The sequence below is a fragment of the Brienomyrus brachyistius genome, chromosome 1 (genome assembly GCF_023856365.1).
Source record: "Brienomyrus brachyistius isolate T26 chromosome 1, BBRACH_0.4, whole genome shotgun sequence".
Lineage (NCBI taxonomy): Eukaryota > Metazoa > Chordata > Actinopteri > Osteoglossiformes > Mormyridae > Brienomyrus > Brienomyrus brachyistius.
The window spans coordinates 17,298,585-17,310,922 of NC_064533.1; the positions used below are offsets into that span (position 1 = coordinate 17,298,585).

Genomic DNA, 12,338 nt, shown 5'->3' on the forward strand with positions numbered 1-12,338 from the left:
GGCTTCCGGGGTTGTGCTTTTTAAGCTGTGTATACAAGCAGAAAGCCGAAATGTATGACAAATGAACTCAGGACATCTTTCCGTGTCTTAATGTTAATGTCTGACACTGCCTGTGTGAGATGCTGAAGTCACTGTGTGTATTTCGGTCGAGCTGCCCATTGCCCTGCCGCTTCCTCTGTGCAGGCTGCTCCTTCCATGAAGAGTTTTGCCGGTCACTGTGACCCTGTGTTGTCCCCCCCTCCATTCCTCCGTTGATCGACCTGTTCTTTTCTTGGGAATGAAGCTCTTTGTGTTCATCTGGGTGAGCAGACCTGCCCCATTGCTCCCGTCCTGAGGTAGGAGTGCTTACAGAATGAATAACTGTGTATGTAAATTGCTAAGTGTCCTGTGTGCAGCCAGCACTGTATTTGGGGACAGCTTAGTGTCGTTAGCAGCAGCCTCCCTTCTGAGCCCTGGGGGAGATTATTTACCCTGAGTTGTTTGACGGTACAGACACACTGATTTCACTAGCAAGCGTTTCCCAGCTCCGAACTGCACCAGGAAGACGGCAGCATAGGAATGGTTCCCTGTAGCTTCCATCCATCCATCCATCCATCCATCCATACATCCATCCATCCATCCATCCATCCATCCATCCATTCATACCTCCTATGCAGGGTTGCGAGGGTCCGGAGCCTATCCCGGAAGCTACTGGTGCAAGCCAGGGAATATTCCATGATGGGGTGGCAGACATGATACAGACACGATTCACACATTCGGGCAATTTGGCAACTCCTATTCACCTTAGCATGTTTGTGGACTTTGGCGAGAAACCAGGCCACCCAGAGGAAGCCCCGCGATGACATGGGGAGACCATAAACACCCACATGGAGCCATGAAGGAGGCTCAAAGCCCAGCCCCAGAGGGGTGAGGCTACAGCGCTAACCACTGTGCTCCCTCCCTTTGGTTTAAAATCTATTTTAGAGAGAGTAGGAAATCACAGGGTGGTGGGCAAGTCAGCACAGCATATCTGCATGGTAGATTAATGTAAGATCACCAGGCATTGGCTGGCACAAAAGTCTGTGCAGCCCCTCGCCCAGCACCGCATGGAGACGGGGCTGAGGGCCCCGGGAAGGGCCACGCCAAATTAAAACGCAGAGCATAATCAGAGGCTATTGAATTTAGGAGAAGTGCTCGTTTAATTTGGACTGATTTGTGGAAAGGGACCACGTCCGGTGCCGGCTGCAGATGGAAGCTTTGTGGAAGATCTCAAAGGGACTCCGCACTGAGCACGGCATGATTCTGAAATGCATCCAAAGAAGAATAACAGCACTTTATAACAATAACCTTCATGCTCTCTTGGCGCTTCTGGGTCCTTGCAAAGGAAAGCAAGCAGACAGTTTAAATTATTTATAAGTGACAACAGGCAGAAGGACTTTGCCACTTCTCCTGCTGCTGCAGTCCACCATTGCTTATCCTGGGAACCGTTGGTTGACCTACAAAGATATTTCATCTAGGTTTGAGGTCTCCTACCTTGATTTCGATTTGCAACCCCTAGGGACGAAACATTCTGTCCAACTGCGGGCAATCAGGAGAGACCAGGAGTTATTACAAGCACGGCCCGAGCCCCGCGGGCGACGGACACACGTGTACCTCCAGCTGCCCGTCACATGACTGTCAGGCATGTGGGAGAAGCACCCCTCCGGACCACTGGTGGATACATTAACATTCTACATAATAGTATGGCTTCATGGTTCCTTTGATAATGATCAAGGCTGTGAAGTGAATATGCACACTATATTCCATAATGCTGTGCGCTTGTATGTATATGTATGTAGTGCATACATACATACAGACACCATACATATGGATAAAAAAACAATTAAAGCATGACTCATGTATGAGAAACTCAACTCCAAGCTGATTTACAGAATTACACACAACATATATTCCCTGTTTCTGGAAATGGTGACTCAGTTTCTTTTGGGCAGATTTAGCAGGGAGCGAGAAAGTGTTATAACCCAACCCCCCCAAGACTCTGCAGCCCCCACCCCTCTGTCGCACACTCGGCTCCGCTACACCGCGCAGGACAATGGAGCCTTAAAGCAGGACTGCCACAGTAGGTAACCCTGAACTGATCAGGAAAAACCCAAACTATTGTGCGCTACACACGACTCGCAGAGGAATGCCTGGGCTTGCGAGCTGAACACTGGCCTGTCTCATACAGCTTGCGAGCTGAACACGGGCCTGTCTCATACAACTTGTGAGCTGAACACGGAACTGTCTCATACAGCTTCTGAGCTGAACACGGGCCTGTCTCATACAGCTTGTGAGCTGCGCACAGGTCTGTCTCGTACAGCTTGTGAGCTGCACACAGGTCTGTCTCGTACAGCTTCTGTCTCATACATTTTGTGAGCTGTGCACGGGCCTGTCTCATACAGCTTCTGAGCTGAACACGGGCCTGTCTCATACAGCTTCTGAGCTGAACATGGGCCTGTCTCATACAGCTTGTGAGCTGAACACGGGACTGTCTGGTACAGCTTGTGTGCTGCGCATGGGCCTGTCTCATACATTTTGTGAGCTGTGCACGGGCCTGTCTCATACAGCTTCTGAGCTGAACATGGGCCTGTCTCATACAGCTTGTGAGCTGAACACGGAACTGTCTCATACGGCTTCTGAGCTGAACACGGGCCTGTCTCATACAGCTTGTGAGCTGCGCACAGGTCTGTCTCGTACAGTTTGTGAGCTGCACACAGGTCTGTCTCGTACAGCTTGTGAGCTGCACACAGGTCTGTCTCGTACAGCTTGTGAGCTGCACACAGGTCTGTCTCGTACAGCTTCTGTCTCATACATTTTGTGAGCTGAACATGGGCCTGTCTCATACAGCTTGTGAGCTGAACACGGGCCTGTCTCGTACAGCTTGTGAGCTGAACACGGGACTGTCTCATACAGCTTGTGAGCTGAACATGGGACTGTCTCGTACAGCTTGTGAGCTGAACACGGGACTGTCTCGTACAGCTTGTGAGCTGAACACGGGCCTGTCTCGTACAGCTTGTGAGCTGAACACGAGACTGTCTCATACAGCTTGTGAGCTGAACACGGGACTGTCTCGTACAGCTTGTGAGCTGAACACGGGACTGTCTCGTACAGCTTCTGAGCTGAACACGGGACTGTCTCATACGGCTTCTGAACTGAACACGGGACTGTCTCATACAGCTTGTGTCTCATACATTTTGTGAGCTGCGCACAGGCCTGTCTCGTACGGTTTGTGAGCTGCGCACTGGTCTGTCTCGTACGGCTTGTGAGCTGCGCACTGGCCTGTCTCGTACAGCTTGTGTCTCATATATTTTATGAGCTGCGCCCAGGTCTGTCTCGTACGGCTTGTGAGCTGCGCACTGGCCTGTCTCGTACAGCTTGTGAGCTGACCACGGGCCTGTCTCATACAGCTTGTGAACTGACCACGGGCCTGTCTCATACAGCTTCTGAGCTGAACACGGGACTGTCTCATACAGCTTGTGTCTCATACATTTTGTGAGCTCCGCACAGGCCTGTCTCGCACGGTTTGTGAGCTGCGCACTGGCCTGTCTCGTACAGCTTGTGTCTCATATATTTTATGAGCTGCGCACAGGTCTGTCTCATACGGCTTGTGAGCTGTGCACTGGCCTGTCTCGTACAGACCAAGAGCCACGCTGCTCACAGGAACACAGCATAATTAGGCTGTCCTCCTCCCATGAATGCACATCCTATCATAATGAAGCACAAGACTCACCTGGGGGAATTGAATCATAACAGAAACGATGGGAAACACACTACTGCCACTGAGCTGTGATTCACTGAGTCACGCAAAAATACACAGCTTAATGCCCCCTCTTGGGGGTTATGGGGGGGTTAATGTCTGATGGTGGGAGTTACAGGGGGCTTAATGCCCCATGGTGAGAGTTACAAGGGGCTTAATTCCATCCCATGGTAAGTGGGATGTGTCTACCGCATTCAGCGTAGTGAAACATGCTTATCTGGCTTCACCGTTCAAGCTTCGCGAGTAGAAGATGAATATAAGGACTGCCACAGTTCCTACTCCTGCCCAAGCCCTCTAAAGGATGGTGCTAGTAATGGGAATCTCTCGGAAAAGGGAAAATGCACACAGAAATACAGGATGAACAGGGAGGACACCTCACTGTCATGACTTATTAACTACGGCGGGGAATATCGCTGCTGTGTGGGAATTAGAAATTTGCTGCGACTGCATTGAGGCATTTTCATTTAGTAAAACAAACTATTAACACCTGCATGTGTCACACAATCAATCAGAAGCTGATTAAAAATAAAAGCATTCATTTTATGATAGCAAGTAATTTGCTAGTAGATGCTAGAGCTGCTTTTCTGCAATTGTTTGTTAAGACACTGCAGGCAGGTGAAATCAAATGAAAAGTCATTTTAATCAATGCCAGTAATGCAACGTAATCCAGCACAGCAAGAATCGTTTTTTAAATATTAATTTTACCTTAATGGCTGCATTAGGCAACCCTGAGCGCTTTAATAAACTGGAAATAGGGTTGCACAAAGTCAATAAAGAATTCAATTACCTTCAAACAACAGTATGAAAATTGCAGAGTTTTTTTTTCCTTGGGTATTTTGTTCAAGGTGAGGTGTAAGTTTGCTTTCTTCAAGGTCAATGGGCTGCTTCCTGTTATGTGAATTTTATTTTTTCAATGCTGTCTGCAAAAACATACAGACAAATGGTAATTTATGTGTTTGACGCCTCTCTCCTGTCGCAATTAAGGGTGTGGGTTGCACGTTGCGATAATTTGTGGGGATGGGGGCACCCCACCTAACTCTGGGGGAGGTCTGAGATGCCGGGGGTGTGTTGACAGTGTCCCTGCTGTATATTCACTTGGAGACCCCAGGCGTGCATCATATCGGGGGTGTCAGAGTGTCACAGCTCCAAAGTGTGCAAGTGGTATGGGGGGGAGAGAGGGCAAATCATGCAGGCCATGCACACAACCTAAAGCTCCACTTTGTCCAACATGCACTTCTCTAATCAAATCTCACTGCTGTGTCTCCCCGCCCAAATCCCGTGACCCACCTAATATTGCCACAGAGGCACTGACAAGCCCAGCCAGAGGCTGGAGGACCTCCACCGAGTCCTAAACTTACACTTCACCGGTGAAAAAGAAACATGACAAGACTTCCTGGAGATGGAAACATCTCCCAGCCGAAGAGCTTTCCGTATCTCTGATTAGAGCTCCTACATTTTAGGGTTTCCAGGGTCGGCCTGTTTTCCTCAAATCAATCTAGTTTACACTGAAGATTTGTTACACTCTTTAAAAATGGAGTTGCATATATACTGTCTGTGATGTTCTTATAACACAGGCATTTTGTATCATTTTGTCAATGTGTGCTTGGTCCTCAAAGAGCACATTTGAAAACTTTACTGTAATACATATATATTTTCCAATAAATAATGCATAAAACTAACATGGCATCTGATATCATATTTCTGTAGCCGATAAAAAGAATAAATTAAGAATCATCAACATCCAAATATAATCTGGATGTATTTTGGAAATGAATATTGAATACAAAGTGGATTTTAGAATAGACATAACAAAGCAAAGCAAAACCAAGCAGAGCATGAGAATGTGTAACAATTCATTAATTTGGGAATTTTACTTACTAACAGGGCCAATATTGTTGGGAACACCTGGAAAAGACAGAAAGACAGACATTTTAAATGGAGGCATTTTTCAGCATGTGAAACAGTGACGGTGAGGGCAGGGTGTTGGGAGTAAGGCAGGGAATAACCAAGGATGGAACTCCAAACCATTGTAGGGCAGACACACCATTCACACACATGGACAATTAGGCAACAACAATCTGAATATGTTTTTGTACTGTGGAGGGAAACTGGAGAACCTTGAAGGAACAGTGAACAGTGAACAGAACATGCAACTGACAGATAAAAGCACCTTCATATGAGAGCCCCTTAGTAAGGAGCTCTAATGGGACGGAGAGGAATGCATGAGGAACTTCCCGGAAGCGGAACCTCCCGGTAGCGGAACCTCCCGGTAGCGGAACCTGGTGTGTTTTGGGGAGACTGAGAGGAACGCATGAGGAACCTCCCGGTAGCGGAACCTGGTGTGTTTCGGGGAGACTGAGAGGAACGCATGAGGAACCTCCTGGTAGCGGGCCCCGGTGCGTCTCGGGGAGACGGAGATGAATGCATGAGGAACTTTCCAGTAGTGGGCCCCAGTGCGTTTCGGGGAAACGGAGAGGAATGGATGAGGAACCTCCCGGTAGCGTACTCTGGTGCGTTTCAGGGAGACAGAGAGGAATGCATGAGGAACCTCCCGGTAGCGAACTCTGGTGCGTTTCAGGGAGACAGAGAGGAATGCATGAGGAACCTCCCGGTAGCGTACTCTGGTGCGTTTCAGGGAGACAGAGAGGAATGCATGAGGAACCTCCCGGTAGCGTACTCTGGTGCGTTTCAGGGAGACAGAGAGGAATGGATGAGGAACCTCCCGGTGGCGTACTCTGGTGCGTTTTGGGGAAACGGAGAGGAATGCATGAGGAACCTCCCGGTAGCGTACTCTGGTGCGTTTCAGGGAGACAGAGAGGAATGCATGAGGAACCTCCCGGTAGCGTACTCTGGTGCGTTTCAGGGAGACAGAGAGGAATGGATGAGGAACCTCCCGGTGGCGTACTCTGGTGCGTTTTGGGGAGACAGAGAGGAATGCATGAGGAACCTCCCGGTAGCGAACTCTGGTGCGTTTTGGGGAGACAGAGAGGAATGCATGAGGAACCTCCCGGTAGCGTACTCTGGTGCGTTTTGGGGAGACAGAGAGGAATGCATGAGGAACCTCCCGGTAGCGAACTCTGGTGCGTTTTGGGGAGACACACGTCCCCTGTTTTTCATTAAGGCACATCCTTACAGTGGGGTTAACCCCCCCACCACCACCATTAATTACACACAGACGGCACATCACCTTCCCCTGTGACCCTGACTGGGAGAAGATGGATGGAGGCACTGATGATCTTCACCTCTTCACACCATGGAGCCTCTACGGAAAAGAGGGATTCAGCCTGCAGATGGGCTAGGTGTGATAAACAACATTTTATAGGAAGGAATGTAGTTTGGAAAAGTCATAGGGTGTGTAGATGGTCAGGAAGCAGGAAGGGGGGTGGGCTGTGCCTCTGACATCATAATAATAATACTAATAATTTGATTCCCTGGAGGTGCACAGTGACGATACGAACCAAAATGCATCCTGGTGACATCATACTGTTTGCTTTCAGTCATTTTTGTCAGTAAATGAATTCCACTTTTTCGTTACAAGAACAAGTCTCTTGATATTAAAATGTCACCACGTGACACCCATCTCTGGGGTGCTCAGTCACCTGACCTGCCAATGTCATCACAGGACACCCATCTCTGGGGTGCTCAGCCAGTAATTTAATTCTGTATCCAGTCAGACCCGCTTCAAGTAGATTCCAAGGCTTGAACTGCACCCGAATTTTAATGACTGCTTTGCTAGGAAGGGTCTGTGCAGAAATAGCCTGCATTATTTTAAAAAAAGCATTTAATATCAATTTGAAATTGAATGCAGTTGAATATTTCCAACTGCATCCATACCTGTAAATAACAAGGTAGGATACTTTTCATCCATTATATCAAAATTTGCGAGTCACCCGTTGGGTATTGCAGGTACCTGAACCCATGCAAAACACTGCCCTGGACACCTGGCCAGTGCACTCAGTCACATGACCTGCTGTCACCCCTGGGCACCTGGCCAGTGCACTCAGTCACATGACCTGCTGTCACCCCTGGACACCTGGCCAGTGCACTCAGTCACATGACCTGCTGTCACCCCTGGGCACCTGGCCAGTGCACTCAGTCAAATGACCTGCTGTCACCCCTGGGCACCTGGCCAGTGCACTCAGTCACATGACCTGCTGTCACCCCTGGACACCTGGCCAGTGCACTCAGTCACATGACCTGCTGTCACCCCCGGGCACCCGCCCAGGGCACTCAGTCACATGACCTGCTGTCACCCCTGGGCACCTGGCCAGTGCACTCAGTCACATGACCTGCTGTCACCCCTGGACACCTGGCCAGTGCACTCAGTCACATGACCTGCTGTCACCCCTGGGCACCCGCCCAGGGCACTCAGTCACATGACCTGCTGTCACCCCCGGGCACCTGACCAGGGCGCTCAGTCACATGACCTGCTGTCACCCCTGGGCACCCGCCCAGGGCACTCAGTCACATGACCTGTGGTCAACCCTGGGCACCCACCCAGGGCACTCAGTCACATGACCTGCTGTCACCCCTGGGCACCTGGCCAGTGCACTCAGTCACATGACCTGCTGTCACCCCTGGACACCTGGCCAGGGAACTCAGTCACATGACCTGTGGTCAACCCTGGGCACCCACCCAGGGCACTCAGTCACATGACCTGCTGTCACCCCTGGGCACCTGGCCAGTGCACTCAGTCACATGACCTGCTGTCACCCCTGGACACCTGGCCAGTGCACTCAGTCACATGACCTGTGGTCAACCCTGGGCACCCACCCAGGGCACTCAGTCACATGACCTGCTGTCACCCCTGGGCACCTGGCCAGTGCACTCAGTCACATGACCTGCTGTCACCCCTGGACACCTGGCCAGTGCACTCAGTCACATGACCTGCTGTCACCCCCGGGCACCCGCCCAGGGCACTCAGTCACATGACCTGCTGTCACCCCCGGGCACCCACCCAGGGCACTCAGTCACATGACCTGCTGTCACCCCCAGGCACCCACCCAGGGCACTAAGTCACATGACCTGCTGTCACCCCTGGGCACCCACCCAGGGCACTCAGTCACATGACCTGCTGTCACCCCTGGGCACCCACCTCACTTCCCAAAGCCCCAGAAGCTCTCCTCCCACATTACCTTCATGTGATGCCCACCCCTGGATCGCCTCATCTTTCTTAATGACCCCCACCTGAGAGGGGCAGCCAGGTGGAGAACATGCAACCATCCACTCACACGGGTGGAAGAAACGACGGAGGATGGGGTGAAGTGGACGAGCTGCTGATGCGAGCATTCTCGCCAAGGGCATGGCAGAAATGTTTCAAGGATTTCTGAATTTCCAGCTTGAAAGCAGCATATCATATTTAAGTGGGGCTGAGGCCAGCTGTACCTGAAGAACTGAATAGATTTTGCATTAATATAATTTGAGTGTCATTTATATTGCTTGGGAAAGTCATCTCTTAGGGAACAAAGCTATTATCTGTTATATATGTGCAGGATTTACTATCACATTTGGACTAATATCACCCAAACTGACAGGTATTCCACATTCACAGTGGGAATGTTCTTCATGTCTCCACACCGCTTCAAAAGAAATCCCAATATGCACATTTCAAAGTATTTCAACACATACCTACACTAAATGATTAGTTCTGTATGTTTCCTGAAGAAACTGGTGCTTTATATTTAACTTTTTCATTTATTTAACGTGATTTAACTTTAACTTTATTTATTCAATTCCATATGGAAGTAAATTTTATGAAATGAACAAAACAAATGAAACAGAACATTTTGTGTCCTGCTTCCGATCTGCTGAGGAAGACCGCAAACATAGAGTCTCCCATCTTTCTTATAAAGACCTCCAGGAGAAACACATCCATGGTTTTCACTGTCTTTTACTGTATCTGAAGGAAAATGGCATGATGAAGAAGCAAGCGACTGTTTATGCAGGAGAAACAGCAGCAGAAGCCATTGGTACTTAAGGAGCACAGTTTGAATGCTGCAGAGGATGGAACGGGGCCCCAGAGAGTGTCTGTATCTGTGTCTAATACCCCTCGTACTGCATGTCAAGGCAGTGAGCACTGCGGCCTCACCGAGGCTCTCATAAAACACACACGGGTGTTTCTAGCTTATTCCGCACAATTAGACTCTGGTTCCGGAACAAACGACCCTCTGTAGACGTCTCAGACGGTGCGCAGGACATGACGCAGCCTTGGGGAGTTTCTGCAAGGCTAAGCGAGAATCGAAGCAGCACGTCTATTTCTGGAGAAGCGTTGGTGCCCCCCCCCCCACATGACACCGTCACTAACGCCGTCACCTGAAGGGGGACGGTGGGCCTGCCTGTCACCTGCAGTCCATCCACAGTGGAGCCTGACTTGACGCAGGGAATGGCATCTTAGCACAGGTCATCCGTCCATCAGGTTTGACCATCAAAGGGAGAGAATGGAGCATTTAGGGGATGTTGCACCTCTGCTGTGAGACATCACTAAATTGAACAAATGAGCTTTTAATCAGCATTAATAAAAGATTATTCAATTAATTAATGATTTCGATTAAGGCAGAGCAGACGGGAGAGCCTTACTGAGGTACAGTCCTCAGCCCAGTTGGCTATGAACACACATCACAGTAAATAACTCTGGGTCAAGATGGGTATAACATGCCTTCTTTCATCCAGTTATCTAGTCTCATCGTGATGCCGTAGTTATTTATACCTCGACTGCCTTCATGGACCTCACATGGTGGAGGCAAGCTGCCCAGTATCAGATGGCTCTTCATCAGATTAATCCTTAATCACCATCAGTCTCAATCCTCCTCACCTGCCGGTTTCTCCATTAGACTCCATAAAGGGGCTCTAATTGTGCAGAACAACATGGGATCACTTCAGACTCAGTATGCTCATCACAAACCTTGTGAAGGTCCTTCAGAATAACAGAAGATCACTTCAAGCTCAGCGAGTTTATCACAAAACTCACTGAGGTACTTCAGAATTGCATGGAATCATTTCAGGCTCCGTATATTCATTGCAAACCTTACTAAGGTCCTTCATAACTGCATGGAATCATTTCAGGCTCTGCGTATTCTTTGCAAACCTCACTGAGGTTCTTCATTATTACATGCAATCATTTCAGGCTATGTGTATTCATTGCAAACCTCACTAAGGTCCTTCATAACTGCATGGAATCATTTCAGGCTCCGTGTATTCATTGCAAACCTCACTGAGGTTCTTCATTATTACATGCAATCATTTCAGGCTATGTGTATTCATTGCAAACCTCACTGAGGTTCTTCATTATTACATGCAATCATTTCAGGCTATGTGTATTCATTGCAAACCTCACTAAGGTCCTTCATAACTGCATGGAATCATTTCAGGCTCTGCGTATTCTTTGCAAACCTCACTGAGGTTCTTCATTATTACATGCAATCATTTCAGGCTCTGCGTATTCATTGCAAACCTCACTAAGGTCCTTCATAACTGCATGGAATCATTTCAGGCTCTATGTATTCATTGCAAACCTCACTGAGGTCCCAAGCCGAAGGTGCAGGACTCACTGACATCAGGAGAGAGGAGAGGAAGCTTTACACATGTGTTAATGTCTCCATACATACTGTACACTTCATATTTATCCTTGATAAGCTGTACTTGTGCGGAGGGCAGTATCTCTGGATTCACCCTAAGCCTAGATAACAGTAGACTGTAGTGTATATGTGTAGCTCGTCACTGACCAGCACAAAGCCATTCACTTTCCTAATCTGCCAGCCATCCATTCTCAGTCAGCCAATGGACATTTCAGGGTGAAATTCACACGGGGTGGTAATTTCAGATAAAGCCCCACCCTGACCTTCACGGTGTCCCCTTCGTTGGCCTGCGTCCACCTGGACAGTGCCGAAAATTGTTTCATCTGAATTTCCACTGCGGGCGAAGTTAGAAATGATGTCTCTGGCCAATCCTTTCCTGTGGCAGTCCATTACACGACAAGCACAACAAATATAATAACTGCAAAGAAAACCATCGCACGGCCTCCCAGGCGACATTATAAAAACACTGCAGGATTTCCCTGGATTCATATTCCAGACAGGTGCCCTGAATTCCAGCGGGATTCTCTGGTCCTTTAGCTCTTTTTAGAGTGGAAGTGAAAAATCATAATGTGGAATTTCCAGGACCGTAAAAGGGAAACGATTAGCTGGAAATCCCAGGAAAAGCAGTATATGTAATAATGGGCCCTTTCTGGCTTTTCAGTTAAAATTGTAATTAATTATAAAATTAATGAAAGACAGTTCTGCTTTTTTCACATTACAGGGCAGCAATCACCCAGACTGATGCAGCCTGGCAGCATGTTCCGTTGGCACCCAGATAATTGCAGCCTGTGACCAAACCGAATAGGGGAGAAAGCGTGGATCGAACGTCTTGAATTGATTAAGGGCTTTGTGGGGGGAAGAAATCCAAGGATGTTGTTCCTTTGGTCCTGAGTAAAAGCTGCGAGGCTCCTCAGGATGTGGACAGACGCCACACAGGGATAGAGAAAGTAGGGAAAGTGTGGAGGTGAGGATCTGCGTCAAGCCTTAAC

General features: G+C 48.7%; 1 protein-coding gene across 6 annotated transcripts in view; it reads right to left on the minus strand.

Annotated features, from left to right (window-relative positions):
- ntng1a (netrin g1a) overlaps positions 1–12,338 on the minus strand; it is a 79,762-nt gene that overhangs the window by 12,320 nt on the left and 55,104 nt on the right. For all 6 annotated transcript variants that reach the window (XR_007399850.1, XM_049026472.1, XM_049026462.1 and 3 more), the window contains exon 5: positions 5,654–5,680. Coding sequence is in view for 5 of the 6 variants with exons in the window: in XM_049026472.1 (XP_048882429.1) it covers positions 5,654–5,680 (27 nt within the window). In the remaining variant the exon portion in view is untranslated. The remainder of the gene's footprint in view (positions 1–5,653; positions 5,681–12,338) is intronic.